Here is a 25,000-nt window from a genome sequence, read left to right as displayed (position 1 = left end):
CATGTACAAGGTATACAGACCATAGCTGACATCAATGACATACTACTATATAGAAAGTCGCTTGTTATGCAGAGCATTTCCTACAAATTAGGTCAGTTTTGTCCCAGGATGCGACCCACACCCCAGCACACATAAGGGGGATTACCAACAGACCCCTGGCAGTCTTCAAGCTGGCACTGGACAAGCACCTAAAGTCAGTTCCGGATCAGCCGGGCTGTGGCTCGTATGTTGGTTTGCGTGCAGCCAGCAGCAACAGCCTGGCTGATCAGGCTCTGATCCACCAGGAGGCCTGGTCTCAGACCGGGCCGCGGGGGCGTTGACCCCCGGAACTCTCTCCAGGTAAACTCCAGGTAAACACCAGTCGGCTAACACCCAGGTACCCATTTTACTTATGGGGAACAGACAACCTGTGTAAGGAAATACGCCCAATGTTTCTACCCTCGCCAGGAATCGAACCCGAGATCACCGTGTGACGCGAGAGCTTTAGCCACCAGGCCACTGGGCACATACGTTTTGCTGAAGAAGACTCACTTTGCCCCCGCCATAGGGCTGCCCCCGCCATAGGGCTGCCCCCGCCATAGGGCTGCCCCCGCCATAGGGCTGTAAATGGTACTCCACCTGACCCGAAGAAGACTTACCGTAACCTTGTTATAGGGCTGTAAACGGTACTCTGCCATCATTTTATCATTTTATCAATAATAATATAATTTCTTTACTTACTAACTTATTTATTAACTTATTAACTTACTACTTACTAACTTACTTACTTACTTACTTACTAACTAACTTACTTACTTGCTTTCTTACTAACTAACTTATTTGCTTACTTACTAACTTACTTGCTTACTTACTAACTTACTTAATTACTAACTTACTAACTTACTTACTAACTTACTAACTTACTTGCTTACTTACTAACTTACTAATTTACTTACTAACTTACTTGCTTACTTACTAACTAACTTACTTACTTACTAACTTACTAACTTACTTACTAACTTACTAACTTACTTGCTTACTTACTAACTAACTTACTTACTTACTTACTAACTTACTAATTTACTTACTAACTTACTTGCTTACTTACTAACTAACTTACTTACTTACTAACTTACTTACTAACTTACTAACTTACTTGCTTACTTACTAACTTACTTACTTACTTACTAACTTACTAATTTACTTACTAACTTACTTGCTTACTTACTAACTAACTTACTTACTTACTTACTAACTTACTTACTAACTTACTAACTTACTTGCTTACTTACTAACTTGCTTACTTACTAACATACTTAATTACTAACTTATTTACTAACTAACTTACTTACTTACTTACTTAATTACTAACTAACTTATTTACTAACTAACTTACTTTACTTGCTTACTTACTTATTTACTTATTTATTTCCTTCCTCACTTATTATTTTCAAAATTTTCCCGCGTAATTAACATTGTTTATATATGATGTACACAAACATGGCGGCGGCGGCGGCTCCTCTCTCTCCCAGTGTCAGTTATTATTTTCTTATTTTTGTGTTAATGATCCACACTTTTGTTTAATCTATTTACTTAGGTTTATCAATAGATAGTTGTTGGTTGTTAATTGTTAGTTAGTGACGCTGTCGCGTTAGGACAGTACACGAAAATACGGGATTTTTTGGGATCAACTTTTTTTGAAATTCGTGTTTGTCTCTACAGTTTCTGTATGATGATATTCCGGGTTTAGCGCTTCCCCCTTGATTATAATAATAATAATAATGTATGATGATAATAATATATTTATCTTGTTCTTTATATTTAAACTGAAAGCCTCCCCCCCCTGAAGGGCTCTTGATCCAGATAATTTGTGTTTTCCCTCATTTTTCCCTGGATCAAGCCTGTTTGCTCGCTGTATGATCCTTGCGGGTTTAGCGCTTAGTTGTGATTTTAATAATAATGATAATAATAAAGGTGTTTGCATTATTTCACCTGGCATTTTATGACCTCTTATGGGTTTAGAGCTCCCCATAAATGTAATGTGAAGTAAAAGGCAACAACTGCATTAGTGATGTGCTTATTAGGAATAAATTTCAGTTTTAACATTTTGAAATTCACTTATTTGTAGTTGCAGAGGTTGAGTCACAGCTCCTGGCCCCGCATCTTCACTGGTCGCTACTGTGTTTATTCTCTCCGTGCTCTATGAGTTTTGTCGTATAACGGTGAATGGTTATCAGAGTTTTGTCTAGGATACCCGGAGTATACCTGGAGAGGGTTTCGGGGGTCAATGCCCCCGCGGCCCGATCTATGACCAGACCTTGCAGTGGATCAGGGCCTTATCAACCAGGCTGTTACTGCTGGCCACACGCAGACTAACGTATGAACCACAGTCCGGCTGGTCAGGTACTGACTTTAGGACATAGTAACATGTATGTAAAATACCTAGGATAACCCAAAAAAGTCCAAATGACTTATTTCCATTGGGGTATTTTACACGCATTAATATGTGTCATAATTGTACTTATGTATACCTGTACACTTGGATAAACTTGCATTCGGTTCATAACTCAAAGGACTTTGGTTTGAATCCTGGGTAGGCAGGATGTATGGGCAAGTTTCCTTACATAGGTTCCTTAAACCTTAAACGGTCCAAAGAAATCGACGTTCAAATTCGTATTGCTACAAAAGTAGATCTACTTTTTTTTACATATTTTCAAATATAACAAAAAAAAATGTAGATAAAAGTTTTTTTTACACATTTTCAAATGTAAAACAAAAAAGAAGATCTACATTTTTTTACATACTTTCAGATGTTGAAAAAACGTATATATACGTTTGGACCGTTTGAGGGTTAAATAGATACCTAATGGTACAATCTTTTGCATGATTGTTTTGTTCATCAGAGAACACAACATTGTCATTTTAGGTGTTTATCACCCTAGCATTCTTGCTTTGTCTGGATATGCAAGGACTTTAATAGAAATAAGTCACTTTGACTTTTTGGGTTAAGATAAACATAATATTTGTTCAGATTTTTAACCTGGAGACAACACAGTAAGTGGCAGGGGCCCAAGACTGGTCAGCTGCCTCCCAGCATACATAAAGGGATTACCAGTAGACCCCTGGCTGTCTTCAAGAAGGATCTGGATAGACATCTGGATAGATCAGTCACGAGGTATCCTTCACCAAATTCAACTTCAGTAAGAAAAACGTAAGGCGGGACCAAGTAAACAAAGTCCTAAATTATATAAACTGGGAAGATAGACTAAGCAACACGGATCAACTCTGTGGCACTTGAGGTATGCGCAAGGCATATTCCCTTAAGGAAAAGGAGGAGAAGACGTAAACTAGAAAGAGAGAGAGGCTCCTTATACAGGCAAAGACAAAGAATAACAGAGCGGCGACAAGAGGCCAATATATCTGCAATACGAAGGGAGACACTGGCCAGAGAAATAGCAAACATCGAACTAAAGCTAAAGGAGTCTTACAGGAGTCAAGAAACACGAGAAGAACTAAAAGCCATAAATGAAATTGCAAGAAACCCAAAGTATTTCTTTTCTTATACCAAATCAAAGTCGAGAACAACATCCAGTATTGGGCCCCTACTTTAACAAGATGGGTCCTACACAGATGACAGCAAGGAAATGAGTGAGCTACTCAAATCCCAATATGACTCAGTTTTTAGGGAGCCACTAACCAAATTTTTATGAGAAAGAGACACCTATCTGATATTATCCTGAAGCCAAATGCCTTAGAAAAGGCAATAAATGACATGCCCATGCACTCTGCCCCAGGCCCAGACTCGTGGAACTCCATGTTCATCAAGAACTGCAAGAAGCCCCTATCACGTGCTTTTAACATACTGTGGAGAGGGAGCTTGGACACTAGACCTAGAAAATGTACAGAAAACCTTCATGGCACGCATAACTGCGATAAACCACCTCAATTACTGGGAACACTTGAAGTTCCTAAACCTGTACTCCCTAGAATGCAGGAGAAAGAGATACATGATTATATACACCTGGAAAATCTTAGAGGGACTAGTACCAAACTTGCACACAAAAATCACTCCCTACGAAAGCAAAAGACACAGTGCAACATCCCCCAATGAAAAGCAGAGGTGCCACTAGCACGATAAGAGACAACACAGTAAGTGTCAGAGATCCAACACTGTTCAACTGCCTCCCAGCATACATCAGGGGGATTACCAATAGACCCCTGGCTGTCTTCAAGCAGGCACTGGACAGGCATCCAAAGTCAGTACCTGACCAGCTAGGCTGTGATTCGTACGTTGGATTACGTGCGGCCAGCAGTAACAGCCTGGTTGATCAGGCCCTGATCCACCATGAGGCCTGGTCACAGACTGGGCTGCGGGGGTGTTGATCCCTGGATCTCTCTTCAGGTATACTCCAGGTATACGCCTAAAGTCAGTAACTGACAGTCGGGCTGTGGTTCATACGTTGGTTTGTGTGTGGCCAGCAGTAACAGCCTGGTTGATCAGACCCTGATCCACCATGAGGCCTGGTCACAATCTGCAAAGTAGGGTGATTGAAGCTAAAACATTCAAGAACTTTAAAAATACAGTAGGACCCCCGTATCTGCGGAGGGATACATTCCAAGGCCTACTGCAGATAAGCGAACACTGTATATAAGTAGTCTTTCATTTATATACAAACCTATGATAAAGTTTAATTGATAAATTATGCATAATGAGTTGAGAATTAGCACTTTTTCACCGATAGAAAGCACTTCACAGCTTCTCTTAGGCTTTGATGAACTGCCACCATCACTACTTTTGCACTTCGGGCCATTAGTAAGGAAAATTAAGGGTTATTTTCAGGCCAGGGTAAACAGCGGATAACTGAAACCAAGGAAACTGGATCCACGGATACAGTGGTCCTGCTGTTGGTTAAACAGATGCATAAGTGAGGAGGGTTGGATTTAACTGGGACCTGCAAAACATGAGTTAGCAAGGTCATTGAAGCTTTGGTCTTGAGTAGCTTTACTAAAATTGGTTGGATCAATATTTGAGTGATAGGGGTTGGATTTGAGTAGGATCTGCCAAGTATATATAGGCCAGTAGGCCTGGTGCAGTGTTCCTTTAGTCTTTTGTTTTAATGTGCAGAACAACCACTGTGAAAAGAATATTGAACTTCCAAGTGCTTTTGTGATTTCTCACATTATCAAGGAACTGTTCCTTGATAATGTGAGAAGTCACGAAAGCACTTGTAAGTTTACTGTTTTTCTCAGTGGTTGTTTTGCATATTGTAATATCACCTGTTTACAGTGATCTTATTGCAGTATTGTTCTAATGTGTTTATTTTTACCTTTAAGGTTATATAGTGCCTGGGGAATGAGAGACAATCTGGTTTAATCCACTACCATAGAAGGGTTTTGAGAGTTTACCTATTCTCACAGCTTGGCCCAAGTCCAGGCCTGTTTGGAGGATAAATCCAATTTCTTGAATCAAGAGCCCCTTGCCATTATCAAGGCACCTCTCTTGAGGGAAGTATAATGGTAATGTGCAGTCATAGTTTTGTACTGCTCAATGGAAATTCCTTGATGCTGGTGAGGGGCTCTTTTGTATTGAACCTGATTGCTTCTTATTTCCCATATGCTGTACAACCTCTATAGGTTTAGTGCTTCCCTAAATTTAATATAATAATGATAATAATAATACTAATATTAAATAATAATAATATTAAATAATAATATTAAATAATAATATTAAATAATAATAATATTAAATAATAATAATAATAATATTGGTATGTATTAGTAGTGATGTTACTTTGCTCACACTCCAACAGCACATCAAGTATTAAAAACCATTTGTCTCCATTCACTCCTACCAAACACGCTCACGCATGTATGCTGGAAGTCCAATCCCCTCGAACACAAAACCTCCTTTACCCCCTCCCTCCAACCTTTCCTAGGCCGACCCCTACCCCACCTTCCTTCCACTACAGACTGATACACTCTTGAAGTCACTCTGTTTTGCTCCATTATCTCTACATGTCCGAACCACCTCAACAACCCTTCCTCAGCCCTCTTGACAACAGTTTTGGTAATCCCGGACCTCCTCCTAACTTCCAAACTACGAATTCTCTGCATTATATTCACACCACACATTGCCCTCAGACATGACATCTCCACTGCCTCCAGCCTTCTCCTCGCTGCAACATTCATCACCCATGCTTCACACCCATATAAGAGCGTTGGTAAAACTATACTCTCATACATTCCCCTCTTTGCCTCCAAGGACAAAGTTCTTTGTCTCCACAGACTCCTAAGTGCACCAGTCACCCTTTTCCCCTCATCAATTCTATGATTCACCTCATCTTTCATAGACCCATCCGCTGACACGTCCACTCCCAAATATCTGAATACATTCACCTCCTCCATACTCTCTCCCTCCAATCTGATATCCAATCTTTCATCACCTAATCTTTTTGTTATCCTCATAACCTTACTCTTTCCTGTATTCACTTTTAATTTTCTTCTTTTGCACACCCTACCAAATTCATCCACCAATCTCTGCAACTTCTCTTCAGAATCTCCCAAGAGCACAGTGTCATCAGCAAAGAGCAACTGTGACAACTCCCACTTTATGTGTGATTCTTTATCTTTTAACTCCACGCCTCTTGCCAAGACCCTCGCATTTACTTCTCTTACAACCCCATCTATAAATATATTAAACAACCACGGTGACATCACACATCCTTGTCTAAGGCCTACTTTTACTGGGAAATAATTTCCCTCTTTCCTACATACTCTAACTTGAGCCTCACTATCCTCATAAAAACTCTTCACTGCTTTCAGTAACCTACCTCCTACACCATACACCTGCAACATCTGCCACATTGCCCCCCTATCCACCCTGTCATACGCCTTTTCCAAATCCATAAATGCCACAAAGACCTCTTTAGCCTTATCTAAATACTGTTCACTTATATGTTTCACTGTAAACACCTGGTCCACACACCCCCTACCTTTCCTAAAGCCTCCTTGTTCATCTGCTATCCCATTCTCCGTCTTACTCTTAATTCTTTCAATAATAACTCTACCATACACTTTACCAGGTATACTCAACAGACTTATCCCCCTATAATTTTTGCACTCTCTTTTGTCCCCTTTGCCTTTATACAGAGGAACTATGCATGCTCTCTGCCAATCCCTAGGTACCTTACCCTCTTCCATACATGGGAATTGGCAGAGAGCATGCATAGTTCCTTTGTATAAGTAACATTTATGAAGGGATTCAGGGAAACCGGCAGGCCGGACTTGAGTCCTGGAGATGGGAAGTACAGTGCCTGCACTCTGAAGGAGGGGTGTTAATGTTGCACTTTAAAAACTGTAGTGTAAAGCACCCTTCTGGCAAGACAGTGATGGAGTGAATGATGGTGAAAGTTTTTCTTTTTCGGGCCACCCTGCCTTGGTGGGAATCGGCCAGTGTGATAAAAAAAAAAATTAGTAGTAATGCTATTAATTATTATTATTATTAGTTGTTAATCTAATACTGCAGTTATAGTCAAAAGAAAATGCTTGTAATATATGAGAAAGTTGGAGTGGGTAGGTGAGGCTAGCAGTGGGTAGTTGAGGCTAGCAGTGGTGGGTAGTTGAGGCTAGCAGTGGTGGGTAGGTGAGGCTAGCAGTGGTGGGTAGTTGAGGCTAGCAGTGGTGGGTAGTTGAGGCTAGCAGTGGTGGGTAGGTGAGGCTATCATTGTGTAGGTGAGGCTAGCAGTGGGTAGTTGAGGCTAGCAGTGGTGGGTAGGTGAGGCTATCATTGTGTAGGTGAGGCTAGCAGTGGGTAGTTGAGGCTAGCAGTGGTGGGTAGGTGAGGCTATCATTGTGTAGGTGAGGCTAGCTGTGGGTTGTTGAGGCTAGCAGTGGTGGGTAGGTGAGGCTGTCAATGTGTAGGTGAGGCTATCATTGTGTAGGTGAGGCTAGCTGTGGGTTGTTGAGGCTAGCAGTGGTGGGTAGGTGAGGCTGTCAATGTGTAGGTGAGGCTATCATTGTGTAGGTGAGGCTAGCTGTGGGTTGTTGAGGCTAGCAGTGGTGGGTAGGTGAGGCTGTCAATTTGTAGGTGAGGCTATCATTGTGTAGGTGAGGCTAGCTGTGGGTTGTTGAGGCTAGCAGTGGTGGGTAGGTGAGGCTGTCAATGTGTAGGTGAGGCTATCATTGTGTAGGTGAGGCTAGCTGTGGGTTGTTGAGGCTAGCAGTGGTGGGTAGGTGAGGCTGTCAATGTGTAGGTGAGGCTAGCAGTGGGTAGTTGAGGCTAGCAATGGTGGGTAGGTGAGGCTATCATTGTGTAGGTGAGGCTAACAGTGGGTAGGCAAGGCTAGCAGTGGTGGGTAGGTGAGGCTATCATTGGGTAGGTGAGGCTAGCAGTGGGTAGGCAAGGCTAGCAGTGGTGGGTAGGTGAGGCTATCATTGGGTAGGCAAGGCTAGCAGTGGTGGGTAGGTGAGGCTATCATTGTGTAGGTGAGGCTAACAGTGGGTAGGCAAGGCTAGCAGTGGTGGGTAGGTGAGGCTATCATTGGGTAGGTGAGGCTAGCAGTGGGTAGGTGAGGCTAGCAGTGGGTAGATGAGGCTATCATTGGGTAAGTGAGGCTAGCAGTGGGTTGGTGAGGATAACAGTGGATAGGTGAGGCTATCATTGGGTAGGCGAGGCTAGCAATGGGTAGGTGAGGCTATCATTGGGTAGGTGAGGCTAGCAATGGGGAGGTGAGGCTATCATTGGGTAGGTGAGGCTAGCAGTGGGGAGGTGAGGCTATCATTGGGTAGGTGAGGCTAGCAGTGGGTAGGTGAGGCTAGCAATGGGTAGGTGAGGCTAGCAGTGGGTAGGTGAGGCTAACTGCGTAGGTGAGGCTAGCAGTGGGTAGGTGAGGCTAACTGGGTAGGTGAGGCTAGCAGTGGGTGAGGGTAGCAGTGGGTAGGTGAGGCTAGCAGTGGGTAGGTGAGGCTAGCAGTGGGTAGGTGAGGTTAGCAGTGGGTAGGTGAGGCTAGCAGTGGGTAGGTGAGGCTAGCAGTGGGTAGATGAGGCTATCATTGGGTAAGTGAGGCTAGCAGTGGGTTGGTGAGGATAACAGTGGATAGGTGAGGCTATCATTGGGTAGGCGAGGCTAGCAGTGGGTAGGTGAGGCTAGCAGTGGGTAGATGAGGCTATCATTGGGTAAGTGAGGCTAGCAGTGAGTTGGTGAGGATAACAGTGGATAGGTGAGGCTATCATTGGGTAGGCGAGGCTAGCAGTGGGTAGGTGAGGCTAGCAGTGGGTAGGTGAGGCTATCATTGGGTAGGTGAGGCTAGCAATGGGGAGGTGAGGCTATCATTGGGTAGGTGAGGCTAGCAGTGGGGAGGTGAGGCTATCATTGGGTAGGTGAGGCTAGCAGTGGGTAGGTGAGGCTAGCAATGGGTAGGTGAGGCTATCATTGGGTAGGTGAGGCTAGCAGTGGGTAGGTGAGGCTAACTGGGGAGGTGAGGCTAGCAGTGGGTAGGTGAGGCTATCATTGGGTGAGGCTAGCAGTGGGTAGGTGAGGCTAGCAGTGGGTGAGGGTAGCAGTGGGTAGGTGAGGCTAGCAGTGGGTAGGTGAGGCTAGCAGTGGGTAGGTGAGGCTAGCAGTGGGTAGGTGAGGCTAGCAGTGGGTAGATGAGGCTATCATTGGGTAAGTGAGGCTAGCAGTGGGTTGGTGAGGATAACAGTGGATAGGTGAGGCTATCATTGGGTAAGCGAGGCTAGCAGTGGGTAGGTGAGGCTAGCAGTGGGTAGGTGAGGCTAGCAGTGGGTAGATGAGGCTATCATTGGGTAAGTGAGGCTAGCAGTGGGTTAGTGAGGATAACAGTGGATAGGTGAGGCTATCATTGGGTAGGCGAGGCTAGCAGTGGGTAGGTGAGGCTAGCAGTGGGTAGGTGAGGCTATCATTGGGTAGGTGAGGCTAGCAATGGCTAGGTGAGGCTATCATTGGGTAGGTGAGGCTAGCAGTGGGGAGGTGAGGCTATCATTGGGTAGGTGAGGCTAGCAGTGGGGAGGTGAGGCTATCATTGGGTAGGTGAGGCTAGCAGTGGGTAGGTGAGGCTAGCAATGGGTAGGTGAGGCTAGCAGTGGGTAGGTGAGGCTAGCAGTGGGTAGGTGAGGCTAACAGTGGGTAGGTGAGGCTAGCAGTTGGTAGGTGAGGCTAGCAGTGGGTAGGTGAGGCTAGCAGTGGGTGAGGGTAGCAGTGGGTAGGTGAGGCTAGCAGTGGGTAGGTGAGGCTAGCAGTGGGTAGGTGAGGCTAGCAGTGGGTAGGTGAGGCTAGCAGTGGGTAGGTGAGGCTAGCAGTGGGTAGATGAGGCTAGCAGTGGGTAGGTGAGGCTAGCAATGGGTAGGTGAGGCTAGCAGTGGGTAGGTGAGGCTAGCAGTGGGTAGGTGAGGCTAACAGTGGGTAGGTGAGGCTAGCAGTTGGTAGGTGAGGCTAGCAGTGGGTAGGTGAGGCTAGCAGTGGGTGAGGGTAGCAGTGGGTAGGTGAGGCTAGCAGTGGGTAGGTGAGGCTAACAGTGGGTAGGCAAGGCTAGCAGTGGTGGGTAGGTGAGGCTATCATTGGGTAGGCAAGGCTAGCAGTGGTGGGTAGGTGAGGCTATCATTGTGTAGGTGAGGCTAACAGTGGGTAGGCAAGGCTAGCAGTGGTGGGTAGGTGAGGCTATCATTGGGTAGGTGAGGCTAGCAGTGGGTAGGTGAGGCTAGCAGTGGGTAGATGAGGCTATCATTGGGTAAGTGAGGCTAGCAGTGGGTTGGTGAGGATAACAGTGGATAGGTGAGGCTATCATTGGGTAGGCGAGGCTAGCAATGGGTAGGTGAGGCTATCATTGGGTAGGTGAGGCTAGCAATGGGGAGGTGAGACTATCATTGGGTAGGTGAGGCTAGCAGTGGGGAGGTGAGGCTATCATTGGGTAGGTGAGGCTAGCAGTGGGTAGGTGAGGCTAGCAATGGGTAGGTGAGGCTAGCAGTGGGTAGGTGAGGCTAACTGGGTAGGTGAGGCTAGCAGTGGGTAGGTGAGGCTAACTGGGTAGGTGAGGGTAGCAGTGGGTAGGTGAGGCTAGCAGTGGGTAGGTGAGGCTAGCAGTGGGTAGGTGAGGTTAGCAGTGGGTAGGTGAGGCTAGCAGTGGGTAGGTGAGGCTAGCAGTGGGTAGATGAGGCTATCATTGGGTAAGTGAGGCTAGCAGTGGGTTGGTGAGGATAACAGTGGATAGGTGAGGCTATCATTGGGTAGGCGAGGCTAGCAGTGGGTAGGTGAGGCTAGCAGTGGGTAGATGAGGCTATCATTGGGTAAGTGAGGCTAGCAGTGAGTTGGTGAGGATAACAGTGGATAGGTGAGGCTATCATTGGGTAGGCGAGGCTAGCAGTGGGTAGGTGAGGCTAGCAGTGGGTAGGTGAGGCTATCATTGGGTAGGTGAGGCTAGCAATGGGGAGGTGAGGCTATCATTGGGTAGGTGAGGCTAGCAGTGGGGAGGTGAGGCTATCATTGGGTAGGTGAGGCTAGCAGTGGGTAGGTGAGGCTAGCAATGGGTAGGTGAGGCTAGCAATGGGTAGGTGAGGCTATCATTGGGTAGGTGAGGCTAGCAGTGGGTAGGTGAGGCTAACTGGGGAGGTGAGGCTAGCAGTGGGTAGGTGAGGCTATCATTGGGTGAGGCTAGCAGTGGGTAGGTGAGGCTAGCAGTGGGTGAGGGTAGCAGTGGGTAGGTGAGGCTAGCAGTGGGTAGGTGAGGCTAGCAGTGGGTAGGTGAGGCTAGCAGTGGGTAGGTGAGGCTAGCAGTGGGTAGATGAGGCTATCATTGGGTAAGTGAGGCTAGCAGTGGGTTGGTGAGGATAACAGTGGATAGGTGAGGCTATCATTGGGTAAGCGAGGCTAGCAGTGGGTAGGTGAGGCTAGCAGTGGGTAGGTGAGGCTAGCAGTGGGTAGATGAGGCTATCATTGGGTAAGTGAGGCTAGCAGTGGGTTAGTGAGGATAACAGTGGATAGGTGAGGCTATCATTGGGTAGGCGAGGCTAGCAGTGGGTAGGTGAGGCTAGCAGTGGGTAGGTGAGGCTATCATTGGGTAGGTGAGGCTAGCAATGGGGAGGTGAGGCTATCATTGGGTAGGTGAGGCTAGCAGTGGGGAGGTGAGGCTATCATTGGGTAGGTGAGGCTAGCAGTGGGGAGGTGAGGCTATCATTGGGTAGGTGAGGCTAGCAGTGGGTAGGTGAGGCTAGCAATGGGTAGGTGAGGCTAGCAGTGGGTAGGTGAGGCTAGCAGTGGGTAGGTGAGGCTAACAGTGGGTAGGTGAGGCTAGCAGTTGGTAGGTGAGGCTAGCAGTGGGTAGGTGAGGCTAGCAGTGGGTGAGGGTAGCAGTGGGTAGGTGGGGCTAGCAGTGGGTAGGTGAGGCTAGCAGTGGGTAGGTGAGGCTAGCAGTGGGTAGGTGAGGCTAGCAGTGGGTAGGTGAGGCTAGCAGTGGGTAGATGAGGCTAGCAGTGGGTAGGTGAGGCTAGCAATGGGTAGGTGAGGCTAGCAGTGGGTAGGTGAGGCTAGCAGTGGGTAGGTGAGGCTAACAGTGGGTAGGTGAGGCTAGCAGTTGGTAGGTGAGGCTAGCAGTGGGTAGGTGAGGCTAGCAGTGGGTGAGGGTAGCAGTGGGTAGGTGAGGCTAGCAGTGGGTAGGTGAGGCTAACAGTGGGTAGTCTGTACCAGCACATTGTCCAGGTAGGGCAACAAGCTGGAACATGATGGCTTGTGTATGCTATACTCCCCACTCTTCTCCCATCACAAACCTTCACATTTACACATGACTTTAACATATGTATACTGTATATAATGAATGCAAGTATGGATTGGATTAATTCCAAGTAATTTCATTCATTCAAGGTTGTTAATTTTTTTGTGGATATGTATGACAACTGGCAACTTGAATTAGGGGTTAGGTTAAGTTGCCATACACTCAGTGTAAGCCAGGTGGTGGTGGGGGTTGCTTGTTGCATCATGAGTTTCAACATGCATAGTGTGCAAGATCTAACTCCTCCAGTGTGGGTAAGTCTGTTGAAGAATGTTGCAGAAGCTTGCAAATTATCAGGTTACTATTTATTATTAATTTTTTTTTACTCAATCTTTTTCAGTCAATCTCCCCTTTCACTCTTTATTGTACTCTCACTCCCTGTCACTCTTTCACTTCCACTTTTACACTCTCCCACTCCCTTTCACTCTCTCACTTCCACTTTTACATACTCCCACTCTCTTTCACTTTTACACACTCCCACTCCCTTTCACTTTTACATATGCCCACTCCCTTTCATTCTCACTCCCACCCCCTTTCATTCTCACTCCCACCTCCTTTCACTCTCACTTGCTTTCACTCTTGCTCTCTCACTCCCCCTCCATTTCTGTCCCAAGTTCCTTTCACTCACTTGCTGTCATTCTTACTTGCTCTCACTCTTACTAGCTCTCACTCTTACTCTCACTTTCACTCCCTTTCATTCTCACTTTCACTCATTCTCTTTAACTTTTTCACTCACTTTTGCTCATTTTGTTATTCACTCTTATTTTCTCACTCATTTTCACTCTCTCTCACTTTTGCTCTTATGCCCTCACTTTCTCACACCCTTTCACTCTTACTCTTTCACTTTGTCATTGTGTCCCGTCTCTTCCTATAAAGAAGCAAGCATGTTATCGCTTATTCAATAGTTTCCATGCCACAAGTGTTTGGAGATCACAGTTAACATGGCCCCTCAGGGTTTGGACACCGAGACCTGGATTATTATTGTTATAGAGATTTTGTTTTCACGCGCCACCATTTCTTAACTTGCATGTAATATTTTATTCTGTGTTGCAGGTTCGGTTGCAAAATGCCCTCAGTCAGCCAGTTTTGCAAATTAGATGTGAAGAAATTGGGCGTATTTTAAATGAAGCCACCAGCAAGGATGCGAATTTCATTCTTCGTGCAGTAGTGGAAAGCATATTTGGTGTAAATGGTCAAGTGGGATGGGGTCTAAGAACAATAACCCATAGTCTTCTCATGAGAGAGTTCGAGCTGTTGCGAGCTTTTCTGAGCGCCTCGGGTCCACTGCTGTCACTGACCTATCGTCTGGCAAATGATCCATTCCTCATGTTTGAATTTCCAGTAGCATGGCTTCCAGTAAGTATTTTTCTATCTCTCTCTCTTTTTTTTTAAAGTTTTCATTTATATCATGTGTTTAAGGATATTAACCCTTTGAGGGTTTTCGTCGTACTAGTACGTCTTACGCGTAGGGGTTTTTGACGTACTAGTACTCATAAATTCTAGCGGCCTCAAATCTAGTGGGAGAAAGCTGGTAGGCCTTCATATGAAAGAATGGGTCTATGTGGTCAGTGTGCACAGTCTAAAAAAAATCCTGCAGCACACAGTGCATAATGAGAAAAAAAAAACTTTGACCATTTTTTTTAATAAATCAGTGACTTTGCAGTGTATTTTCGTATGGTATTTATTGTTGTATTCTAGTTTTCTTGGTCTCATTTTATAGAATGGAAGACATATTACTGAAATTGAGATGATTTTGACTGGTTTTACAATGAAAGGTGCCTTGAAATTGAGCTCAAAGTAGCAGAAATGTTCGATTTTTACCAAACTTCAAAAGTAAACAAATCGTGCCAAGCGTGAGTCTAATATTCTTTCACAAGTGCACCAATAATATTTATACCATTTTTTACACTAATGCAGTAGTCTGCATAACAGTAAATCTTATATTTTTTGTGAGAATAAAAATTCAAAGTGGAAAGCAAAAGAATATAAGAGGGGCCTTGAGACGTGACTAATGACTAGAGGAAATGTCATTTTAGTGCCAGGAATGTCTTTCTTGTTTATTCTGGACCCTATTCGGAAATTGGCATCTTTTGAAATTTGTGTGAAATTGGCAAAATTGCTAAATTCTGACCACTGTACTGGATAGTTGAATTTATAAATGGGTGGTTTCTTGCACCCATTCGATAGAAAAAATGGAGTTCTAGCGAAATATTCATGTTTTTTGTCGACTAGTACAGTAAAATTGGCCGAAAATGGGGCTCAAATCGGGCAAAATCGCCGATGCGTAAACATCGCCGAGACCGCTAACTTTGCGAGAGCATAATTCCGTAAGTTTTCTATCAAATTTTAAACTTTTGGTGTCGTTATGATCGGGAAAAGATTCTCTATCTTTTCATAAGAGAAAATAATTTTTTTTTTTTTTTAAATTTGGCCGACCCTGAGAACGAGTTTCGGAGAGGGCCTGTCGACCCTCAAAGGGTTAATGTGTTATGCACTTTGAAAATCATTGGTTCATGAAAAGTACCACAGTTTGCTTACTGGTACTGTATTTAGATTTCTCATTACTGTACATATATTGCATTCACATACAGTACTGCATGAGGTGCCATGTGCAAGAGTGATGATGTAAGCATCAGGACTTCAAATAACCTTAAAACATTTATCCACTGGTATATAAAAAAAATGTATTTTTTTATTAATTAGCGTATTTAACAGTAGCATGTATGTTGTCAGTGGATTAAGGTCATTGTACTAATCAAATTTTCTCTGCCAGATCAAATCTCGTTCTGAAATAGAAGATGGCACTCCAGGAGTTTTTTATGTCAACAAAGTGCAGAATCCAGGTCCTGGGAAAACACCAACCAATATTCTACTGAGTACCCTTTTATATGTCTAGCCAGTGTATTGTATTCCCTAAATAACAGCAGTCTTTTGTCCCTTTTATATGTCTAGCCAGTGTATTGTATTCCCTAAATAACAGCAGTCTTTTGTCCCTTTTATATGTCTAGCCAGTGTATTGTATTCCCTAAATAACAGCAGTCTTTTGTCCCTTTTATATGTCTAGCCAGTGTATTGTATTCCCTAAATAACAGCAGTCTTTTGTCCCTTTTATATGCCTAGCCAGTGTATTGTATTCCCTAAATAACAGCAGTCTTTTGTCCCTTTTATATGTCTAGCCAGTGTATTGTATTCCCTAAATAACAGCAGTCTTTTGTCCCTTTTATATGCCTAGCCAGTGTATTGTATTCCCTAAATAACAGCAGTCTTTTGTCCCTTTTATATGTCTAGCCAGTGTATTGTATTCCCTAAATAACAGCAGTCTTTTGTCCCTTTTATATGTCTAGCCAGTGTATTGTATTCCCTAAATAACAGCAGTCTTTTGTCATTGTCTCCTGCATTACTGTGAAGACCAAAGTATTTAGCACTTCATAATAAAAATGTTTGATGTATTGTGCAACTGAACAATGTTGCATAGTTGAGTCTCACCAAGTTGGAAGGAGGATAACAATCAAGTTTTGATAAGCAGAAGCTTGAGCATCCTATAGGCATGTGTGTGTTTGATCAGTAAGAGAAGAATTGGTTTTGGGGATTTGATGAGCAAGGCCTGGTCACAGACCGGGCCACGGGGGCATTGACCCCTTGAAACCCTCTCCAGGTAGCTGTATGTAGTGTGAGCAAGGTAACATCTAGGAAGGTATTCAGGGAAACTGGTTAACTGACTTGTCTGCACACTTCTAACAAAACAGCAATTGAATTAATGGTAGTGAATTTTTCCTCTGAGTCTACTTATCATAGTAGGAAACAGGTAGTATTGAGAATTATGTTCATCTTACATTTATATTTTCACATTCAATTAAATCTTATTTACCCTGTGTCTTGTCAAATTTTCAAAATGTCTGGTATTTGTAAAAGATGTAAGGTATGCAATGTAATCTTATCAATAGCACTGCATTCATTATATAATATAGTACCATAGTATCCTGATAATTTTATTTGAAGAGATTGATATTTTCCTTAACTAATTATTGTAGATGCTTTTGAATTTTACATATTTCATTTTGCACACTTTCTTGTGAGTGGAAGCAATCAGAGATGGTCACTATCATGGTCAACTGCTGGTGATGCTCTCTATCCCAGTCTTCTAGAAGACTACCTTAGTACATTTCTACCATGTGACAGCTCCATACCTCCTGGTCCACTAAGCCCTCCTGTCTCTCCGAGAGGTGTATTATCTCCTATCTCTCCCAGGTATGGAATACCTGGGTGCCGTATTCAAAACTGGAAGCATATGAATACTATAAACAGGTTATTTTCTTAAATTTATTGCCCTTGGTTTTGTAATCAAAATAAAGTTGCTATGCTATCAACTAGTCAATCATGCAGTCCCAACATGAGATCAATTCTTGGAAAATGTCTGGCTTGTTGACCATTCTTGAATCCTTAGCTGCCATTTAAAGGGTCGCCTACCAGACATGTTCACCAAGAATAATTCTTGTACTTGGCTGGTATATCAGACTTTTGTTAACATGGGCATTTTTGTTGTGGAAACTAGGATAATAATTTAATAGGGAAATAACTTTTATTCAGCATGTGTTGTTATTAAAGAATCAAAAGGCACAGTACCATGATTGGAACAATACACAAATAACCCTCACATAGTTAATGGTCGAAGTTGGACCAAAATGTTGTCATGAGTTTCTTTCTCCTATGTGTGAGTTATTTGTGTATTGTTATTGTTATATTTATAATTTGTGTCTGAATCTGAATCCACTATCCTCTTTGGTTTGAAGCTTCTTGGTTAGTGGTCCACATACCAGTTTTATAAGTATTGTACAGGTAGGCCCCACTTGTACAGCAGGTTAGGTTCCAGGCTACTGCTGTAAAACAAAAATTGCTGTGAAGTGAAACAGTCACAGTAGTGGCCCATGCTAACTTTCCTGTGGTGTATAGAAATATACCTAGTTGGGTGAATCTCATTAGAGTCAGCTGGCCCAATGGCTTACGCACTGGCCTGAAGTTTTGGGGCTCACTTGCTATAGGTTTGAACCCCACCCATTCCATGTTTTTTAGCTTAAATTATTTTGATGTCCAAAATTGTAAGGTGCTCTTCATCCAAGGAGTTGAACCTTAGATCAAACCTGAATGCCTACCATTCTTCCAGGCACCGTATGACTTCTGTGGATTTAGCTCTGCTCTATGAACATAATAACAGTTTAAGATGGTCAGTTCCTCAGTATTGGTAAGTGTTCAGCTCCATAGCTTTGATCAAAAGTCTGGAGCTGAATGCTTACCAAGACTGAGGGACTGACAATGTCAGACTTTAATCATTAGTTTTACAGGCTAAAAACTGTTATTCTATCTCAGCTCTTTTCTAAGCCCATTGCTATCTAAGGTATACTACCACCCTCTGGGATGCGATCTATACCAGTTGACTAACGCCCAGATACCTACTTACTGCTAGCTGAACAGGCAGCAGGTTTAAGGAAACATTCACAATGTTTCCACCTGTGCAGTAGAGTAAACCACAAACCCTCGGTATGTGAACTGAGTACACTTTCAACAAACCATGAGACAAGGCTGAAGGACTGATCATCTCATACCTACATCTCTATTACTATTGTCTCAATTATATATGTCTCAAATATATATGTCACTTCTACATTTTAGTTGAAGAAGCCTACCAAGCAGGCAAAACCTCTTGGCAATATACATACCAAACTTTTGCACACGTTCCTTACTTGTCAACCTTAGAAGGATGTTAAAATATACAGAACAGTTTTTTCTCATCTTTGTCTCCATGTGAGTTGGTTTTAAATGTGTCACTAATGATTATAAAATTTCAGGAGCAGCGGCAGTAGTAATCCCACCCTGTACCTATCTTCTCTGGTGTCCCCTATTGCCTCGCGTACATTACGCTCACCCTCCCCTCATGGTTACCCCAGCACTAATGGCAGTGGAGCACATGCATCATCACCTCTGCATGCTACTCACAACCCACATCCCCAGCTAAATATCTGGACCAGCCAGGTAAGAAAATAACTTTTAGTACACTGTTATTGCCTTGAGGGAGGGGGATTTTACTTGGAATTTCTATAATTACCATTAACATATACAGATGCTCCTTGCTTTACAATGGTTTGATTTACAATATTTTAACTTTACGATGGTGTGATAGCAAAGCATATTCAGTACCGTATAGTACTGTATGTTTATTGATTGGATAAACTTGTACAGCCTCTCCTCACTTAGCGATGTACTTGTTTAGCGACAACTTGGACTTACGACGGGCTCTCGAACCAGTATGCATACCTAAATAATGTATATTAGAGCTGATTTTTTCTATTCTGATTATTACAATATACCATACACTAATGTATAAACATTTAAAAATACAGTGGAACCTCGGTATACGATCAGCTCCCTACACAAACAAAGCTCAGCACTTGACCAAACAAATACGACCTATCAGAACGTCGCAGTGAACTATTTCGTGTTTCTTCGCATTTTTTGGTGTTTTTTGCATTATTTGTATAAATAAGTCACCATGGGACCTACAAAGATTAGTGATAACAGCCAACCAGACAGAAAATTGGTTTGGAAGAACTTGTTCGATACTCAATGGAGTGGCACTCGAACAGCCTTCTGGAATGAATTAAGGTTGTATACTGAGGATCCACTGTATACTAAAAATGTTATAAATGATACAAAGATGACATTAAAGCTATATCAGAGATGGTTGACACAAACCCACTACCATCATAGTATGCTCCTTGCTTAGCAACGAATTCATTTACCAATGTGGTCTTAGGAATGGAACTCCATCTTTAAGTGAGGAGAGGTTGTAATCAGCTATGCACATGTTTCCTGGAATATCTCAGAAGTAAGTTATTGACCTATTTCATATTGTATTACCGTTAATAATGAATAGATTGGAAGGATTTTCACAGCAAACGTAAAACTGAATGTTGCATGAATATTATGCAGAGAATTCATAGTTTGGAGATTAGAAGGTGCAGTGTTTTAAAAAGTATTATTCAGAGGGCTGAAGAGGGGTTGGACATTTAGAAAGGATGGAGCAAAATAGGATGACTTGGAGGGTGTATAAATCTATAGTGGAGGAAAGGAGGGGTAGGGGTCATCCTAGGAAAGGTTGGAGGGAGGGGGTATAGGAGGTTTTGTGTGCAGAGGCTTGGATTTCCAACAGGCATGTGCAAACGTATTAAATAGGAGAGAGTGGAGGCAAGTGATTTTTATGACTTCGTGTTATGTAGGAATGTGAGCAAGGTAACTGTTTTATCAAATGACACAAGTGCAGCTCTCATGCAGTCACCTGGTAATATCACTCTACCAGACTTTGTGAACAAAAATTTATATCCATCTTAACAAATTAGCAGAATATTAATATACAAATAACCATCTACAAGAAAAAATTATAAGTAGCATCTACTAAGTGGGCTGTAGAATTTTGTGCTTTGTAAAGAAAATAATCTCATCTGATGGAGAATAAATCACAATATCGTAACTGGAACAATCCAGAAGTAGCCCACAATGAAGAATAAAAAGGCCCCATACCATGGCTGGAACAATACACAAATAACCCACAGTGAAGAATAAAAAGGCACAATGCCATGACTGGAACAATATACAGATAACCTGCACAGAGGAGAAGGAACCCTTTGATGACGTGTGTAACTAGTTAATGGTCCTAATCAGACCAAAATGTCATTGTAAGTTTCTTTCTCCTATGTGCAGATTACAGTGGACCCTCAGCCAACGGCAGTAATCCATTCCAGAGGGCTTGCTGTTGGTCGAGTTAATTTTCCCCATAAGAAATAATGGAAATAGAATTAATCCGTGCCTGACACCCCAAAGTCTCAATTTTTTTTTTTTTTTTTACAGGAAATATACATTTCCTTATATGGAAAGGAATGGGACATGCAAAATAAACAATAATTAAATGCCACTTACCTTTATTGTGGAGTTGTTGATAAGTGATGTGCCAGCAGCAGGGGAAATTCAGGATTGTCTATTACAGTGGACCCTCAGCTAACGATATTAATCCGTTCCTGAAAGCTCATCGTTAGCTGAAATTATCGTTAGCTGAATTAATTTTCCCCATAAGAAATAATGGAAATCAAATTAATCCGTGCAAGACACCCCAAAGTATGAAAAAAAAAAATTTTTTTACCACATGAAATATTAATTTTAATACACACAAACTGACACTTACCTTTATTGAAGATCTGGTGATGATTGATGGGATGGGAGGAGGGGAGAATGTAGAAGTTGTTAATGTTTAGAAGGGGAATCCCCTTCCATTAGGACTTGAGGTATCAAGTCCTTTTCCAGGGTTACTTCCCTTCTTCTTTTAATGCCACTAGGACCAGCTTGAGAGTCACTGGACCTCTGTCGCACAACATGTCTGTCCATAGAGTCCTGTACCTCCCGTTCCTTTATGATTTGTCTAAAGTTGTTCACAACATTGTCATTGTAATAGTCACCAGCATGGCTTGCAATAGCTGTGTGAGGGTGATTTTCATCTATAAAGGCTTGCACTTCAAGCCACTTTGCACACATTTCCTTAATCTCTTTCTTCATATCCATAGTAATTCTCACCCTTTTTCCTGCAGGGTTGGCACTAGAAGCTTTCTCGGGACCCATGGTGACTTATTTTGCAGGTACAATCACTAAAAACGCTGTGACAATTGAAATGTTCCGATTGTATGCGTGGATGCGACCGCACTAGCTGGCTTGTAAACACTGGCACCCAATGGACAACTGAGGCGCGCTCAGGCCACACGTGGACACGTCTCAAACGAATCGCGTTGGGTGAGTTTTTTAGCATTAGCTGAGGCAAAAATTTTGCGTTAAAATGTATCGTTTAGCTGATGCCATCGTTAGCTGAGGGTCCACTGTACTTGGAAGGAGAATCCCCTTCCATATAGACTTCAGGTACCAAGTCCTTTGGTGGGGTTACCTCCTTTCTTGGTTTTTTAATGCCACTAGGACCAGCTTGAGAATCACTGGACCACCCTCTACCACCAGTACCACCCTCTACCACCATCACTACCGCCCTCTACCACCACCACTTTCGTATTTTTCTACAAACTTTTTCTTGAATTCTGTCATGTTTCCCACATCCTTTACCAAAGGGCTGGCTCTAGAAGCTTTCTTGGGGCCCATGGTGGCTTATTTAGCAGTTACAAGCACTAGAAACAGTGGAAAACTCCAAAATGTATGTGAGGCACACGTGGAAACCGACCACAACAGATTGTAAACAATGGCACACTGAGTCTTGGAGTGGCTGGGGACATGTTCTGGACGAATGTCATTGGTTAAGTTTATCGCCGTTGGTTAAGGCATTTTTCTACGGCAAAAAGCGCCGTTAGACGAAATTGCTGTTGCTTAATGCCGCCGTTAGTTAAGGGTCGGCTGTATTTGTATAACTCACAATTTGGAGGGGAAACTTAACTTGATGTTTTGAGCTGTCTTGGACCATTATGAAGCCACTTGGTGTGATAATCATCCAGAATGAACAAACAGTCTAAAGTGTTTTTATCTAAACTGTGATTTGCTTGGGATTCTAAATATCATTGAGAAGGAAGAAGTTTGAGTAAGAAGTTTATTATTCAGGTAGTACTGCAAGTGATGATGGAGATATGGGTAAATCAGTGCCTTCCTCCACCTACACGGTCACCGGGACGTGTGCTTCCCTCAACCCCAGTATCACCACATAGTCAGGTGAGCTATTGCTTCCATCCTCTTGTTCATCTACTACTGTTTTGTTTAAGTGAAATTAAATAAGATAAAAATAATTTACAAGATGAAGATTGTTATATTTTTTTGTTTGTAATCACTTATTAGTATACTTTGGTTATGTTTATGAGACTTTAAATTACAAATCTTATTTATATATACTGTTAAATAAGAATATGTTGTAGCTAACTTGAAAATAATGCATGGGAGTAAAATGTTTACAAGGAATAGATCATAAATTATTTTTGTGTTAATAGGAGTAAGGCTAGTATGTAGAAGTAATTATATGTTTCAAACTTAATAGCCAACAGTGTTAAATTCTACCTGTTACACCCTGCTCTGAATGTGGGAAACAATACATCAAGCACTGTTGAGCAGCTCACCGAACAGAGGGTATGAACCCATGACAAGCCAATCCAAGCAGGCCAGTGCACTATCCACTGAACCTAGCTTGGGCACTGGCCAGCATTTAAAGTTTTAGCACTGGTTTGCTATGGTTCAAACCCTCCCTTTACTGAGATGTTAATGTGTCATTACGATTTTGCGAGTCACCATTAAGCAACACAGGAGCATCACAAACATAAGAAATATAAGAAAACATTGCTTCTCTGTGCATAAATGGTATACAGTATCAACACGATGAAGAATTAGGCACATGTGCAGCATCAGAGTATCTATACTTGAGACATTTCACCATCCAATGGTTTTATCAATACAGATTAAAGAACATTGTAAAACTACATACAAAGGATGAGGAAATTAGTCCCTTAGTCTTGGAGTTGGTGATGTGCACTGTAATCTTGAAGATTCTGAAGCACAGGCAGGAAGATTGGCACTTATATACTGGTGTCAGATGAGGGATGTGCAACAGCCGAAGACATTGTCACAGGTAGACAGGATTCCCAAGTGGAAGTAAGTCATATCCAAGTGATGGGCCAGGAGTAAGCAAGAAGGTTGCAGAGATGTCCTCTGAACCAAGATTCCATGATGTTGCTGTGCCTGACAAGTTGTACATGAATGGTATACAATACCAACAAGATGAAGCATTAGACACGTGCAACATCTAGACTACAGTGCTCATCACCAACGCCAATACTGAGGAACTGATTACTTCGTCTTTTGTATATAGTTCTACAGTCTTTCTATTATATGCTTGAAATTGTATTGATAAAGTCACTGGATGGCAAAATGTCTGCAAATAAGACCTAAATGTTGCACAAGTTTCTAATTCTTCACATTGCTCTTCTGTGTTTATATAATAGAATGCATATGATAAAAAATTGATAAGCATCATATGAGTAACTTCAGTGGAACAGGCTGTTGTGCTTTGTTCAGATGGTAAGCACAGAATTGGAACATGGAAAGAATATTGTAAGAAAGGTGACAGTGTTAACTAAATTGAAGTTAAACAACAGAAAAGTTGTAAGACAGGATGCTTGTGAAATGGGAGGAAGTTTATGTCCGTGTACCATAATGTGATACAGTAATTGATTGACGTGTACAAGAATTTATGCATGGAGCACCTTACCACAGTGAAACACAGTCCATAAAAATTGGAATATAGTAGGCGTGAGTCTTGATGTCATTCATTATACTTCTTGTATAACAATACAATTTTAAAAACTTTTGATAGGTTAAACCAGACATGGAGAAATGAAATTAATGAAGATTGGCTTCTGAAATGATTAAATAGCATACTCCTATTTATTCTCATAGGTATGCTAAGTCAGATATTGGATACATACATTTAATAATTTAACTTCCTTTGCAGTACACTGCTCTGCATGTGTGCAGTGTGTTTTCAGAACACACACCTCTAGAGTATCGGCCAAATTGGCACACAAATGGCTTTGTAAGTTATGTATTGCACCCTTTATGTATAGCCACATCTCATTGCTGCCTCCAGCCACCTGCTCACTGTGTTTCACTCTTTTAGATCTTAATTTACTAAGTTGCACTGTTATCAAGATGTATATAGTAATTGATACCTGAATATACCGTATATACAGTATTATAATTTTTTGTATATTGGTGGTTGTCTGTTTTTAAATGCTTTGTTCTTGGAAAATTAAATGAGCGCTATTAACTAAATGTGCTAATAACCATCTCTTCACAAGTACGTACATGTAAAGGTAAAACTATCAATTATACTTATTTGAAAATGTAATTGCTATGTAAGGACTCACCAGAGAGGAATTAATAATTACTTTTCATGTATAAAAACTGTTTTAGTTTGTAGAAACTTTTTAAATCGTTATGGTATCAACGAATATTCAGTCAGAGATTTCCTGGGTCATTAATTATGATCCAGTTACTTAAAACAGTGAAAATAAATGTAGCCTTCAAAAGTGGTTTTTAACTGTTGTAAATATAACAATACTGTACCTGTATGTTAAGAGAATAAACCAGGAATGGGTGGAATTTGAACCCATGGCCAGTGAGTCCTAAAACTCCAGGCCAGTGAGTAAGCCACTTGCCATGGCAA

The 25,000-nt window shown here is 42.3% G+C and overlaps 1 protein-coding gene across 4 annotated transcripts in view; it reads left to right on the top strand.

Annotated features, from left to right (window-relative positions):
* Nucleotides 1-1,474: 1,474 nt before the first annotated feature.
* LOC128703195 (sphingomyelin phosphodiesterase 4) overlaps nt 1,475-25,000 on the top strand; it is a 50,101-nt gene continuing 26,575 nt past the window's right edge. The window contains exons 1-8 of one of the 4 annotated variants that reach the window (XM_053797781.2): nt 1,485-1,512; nt 5,314-5,496; nt 13,813-14,115; nt 15,533-15,635; nt 16,791-17,007; nt 18,603-18,786; nt 22,393-22,500; nt 24,287-24,367. In XM_053797781.2, coding sequence (XP_053653756.2) covers nt 5,494-5,496; nt 13,813-14,115; nt 15,533-15,635; nt 16,791-17,007; nt 18,603-18,786; nt 22,393-22,500; nt 24,287-24,367 — 999 coding nt within the window. In that variant the 5' untranslated portion in view covers nt 1,485-1,512; nt 5,314-5,493. Of the gene's footprint in view, nt 1,513-5,313; nt 5,497-12,603; nt 13,014-13,812; nt 14,116-15,532; nt 15,636-16,790; nt 17,008-18,602; nt 18,787-22,392; nt 22,501-24,286; nt 24,368-25,000 lie in introns of those variants that run through there. The other 3 variants (XM_053797780.2, XM_053797778.2, XM_053797779.2) reach the window with 3 other exon arrangements.

The sequence above is a fragment of the Cherax quadricarinatus genome, chromosome 85 (assembly GCF_038502225.1).
Source record: "Cherax quadricarinatus isolate ZL_2023a chromosome 85, ASM3850222v1, whole genome shotgun sequence".
NCBI classification, from domain to species: domain Eukaryota; kingdom Metazoa; phylum Arthropoda; class Malacostraca; order Decapoda; family Parastacidae; genus Cherax; species Cherax quadricarinatus.
The sequence above is the reverse complement of the archived record's forward strand: the minus strand, read 5'-3'. Positions and strand labels throughout refer to the sequence as shown.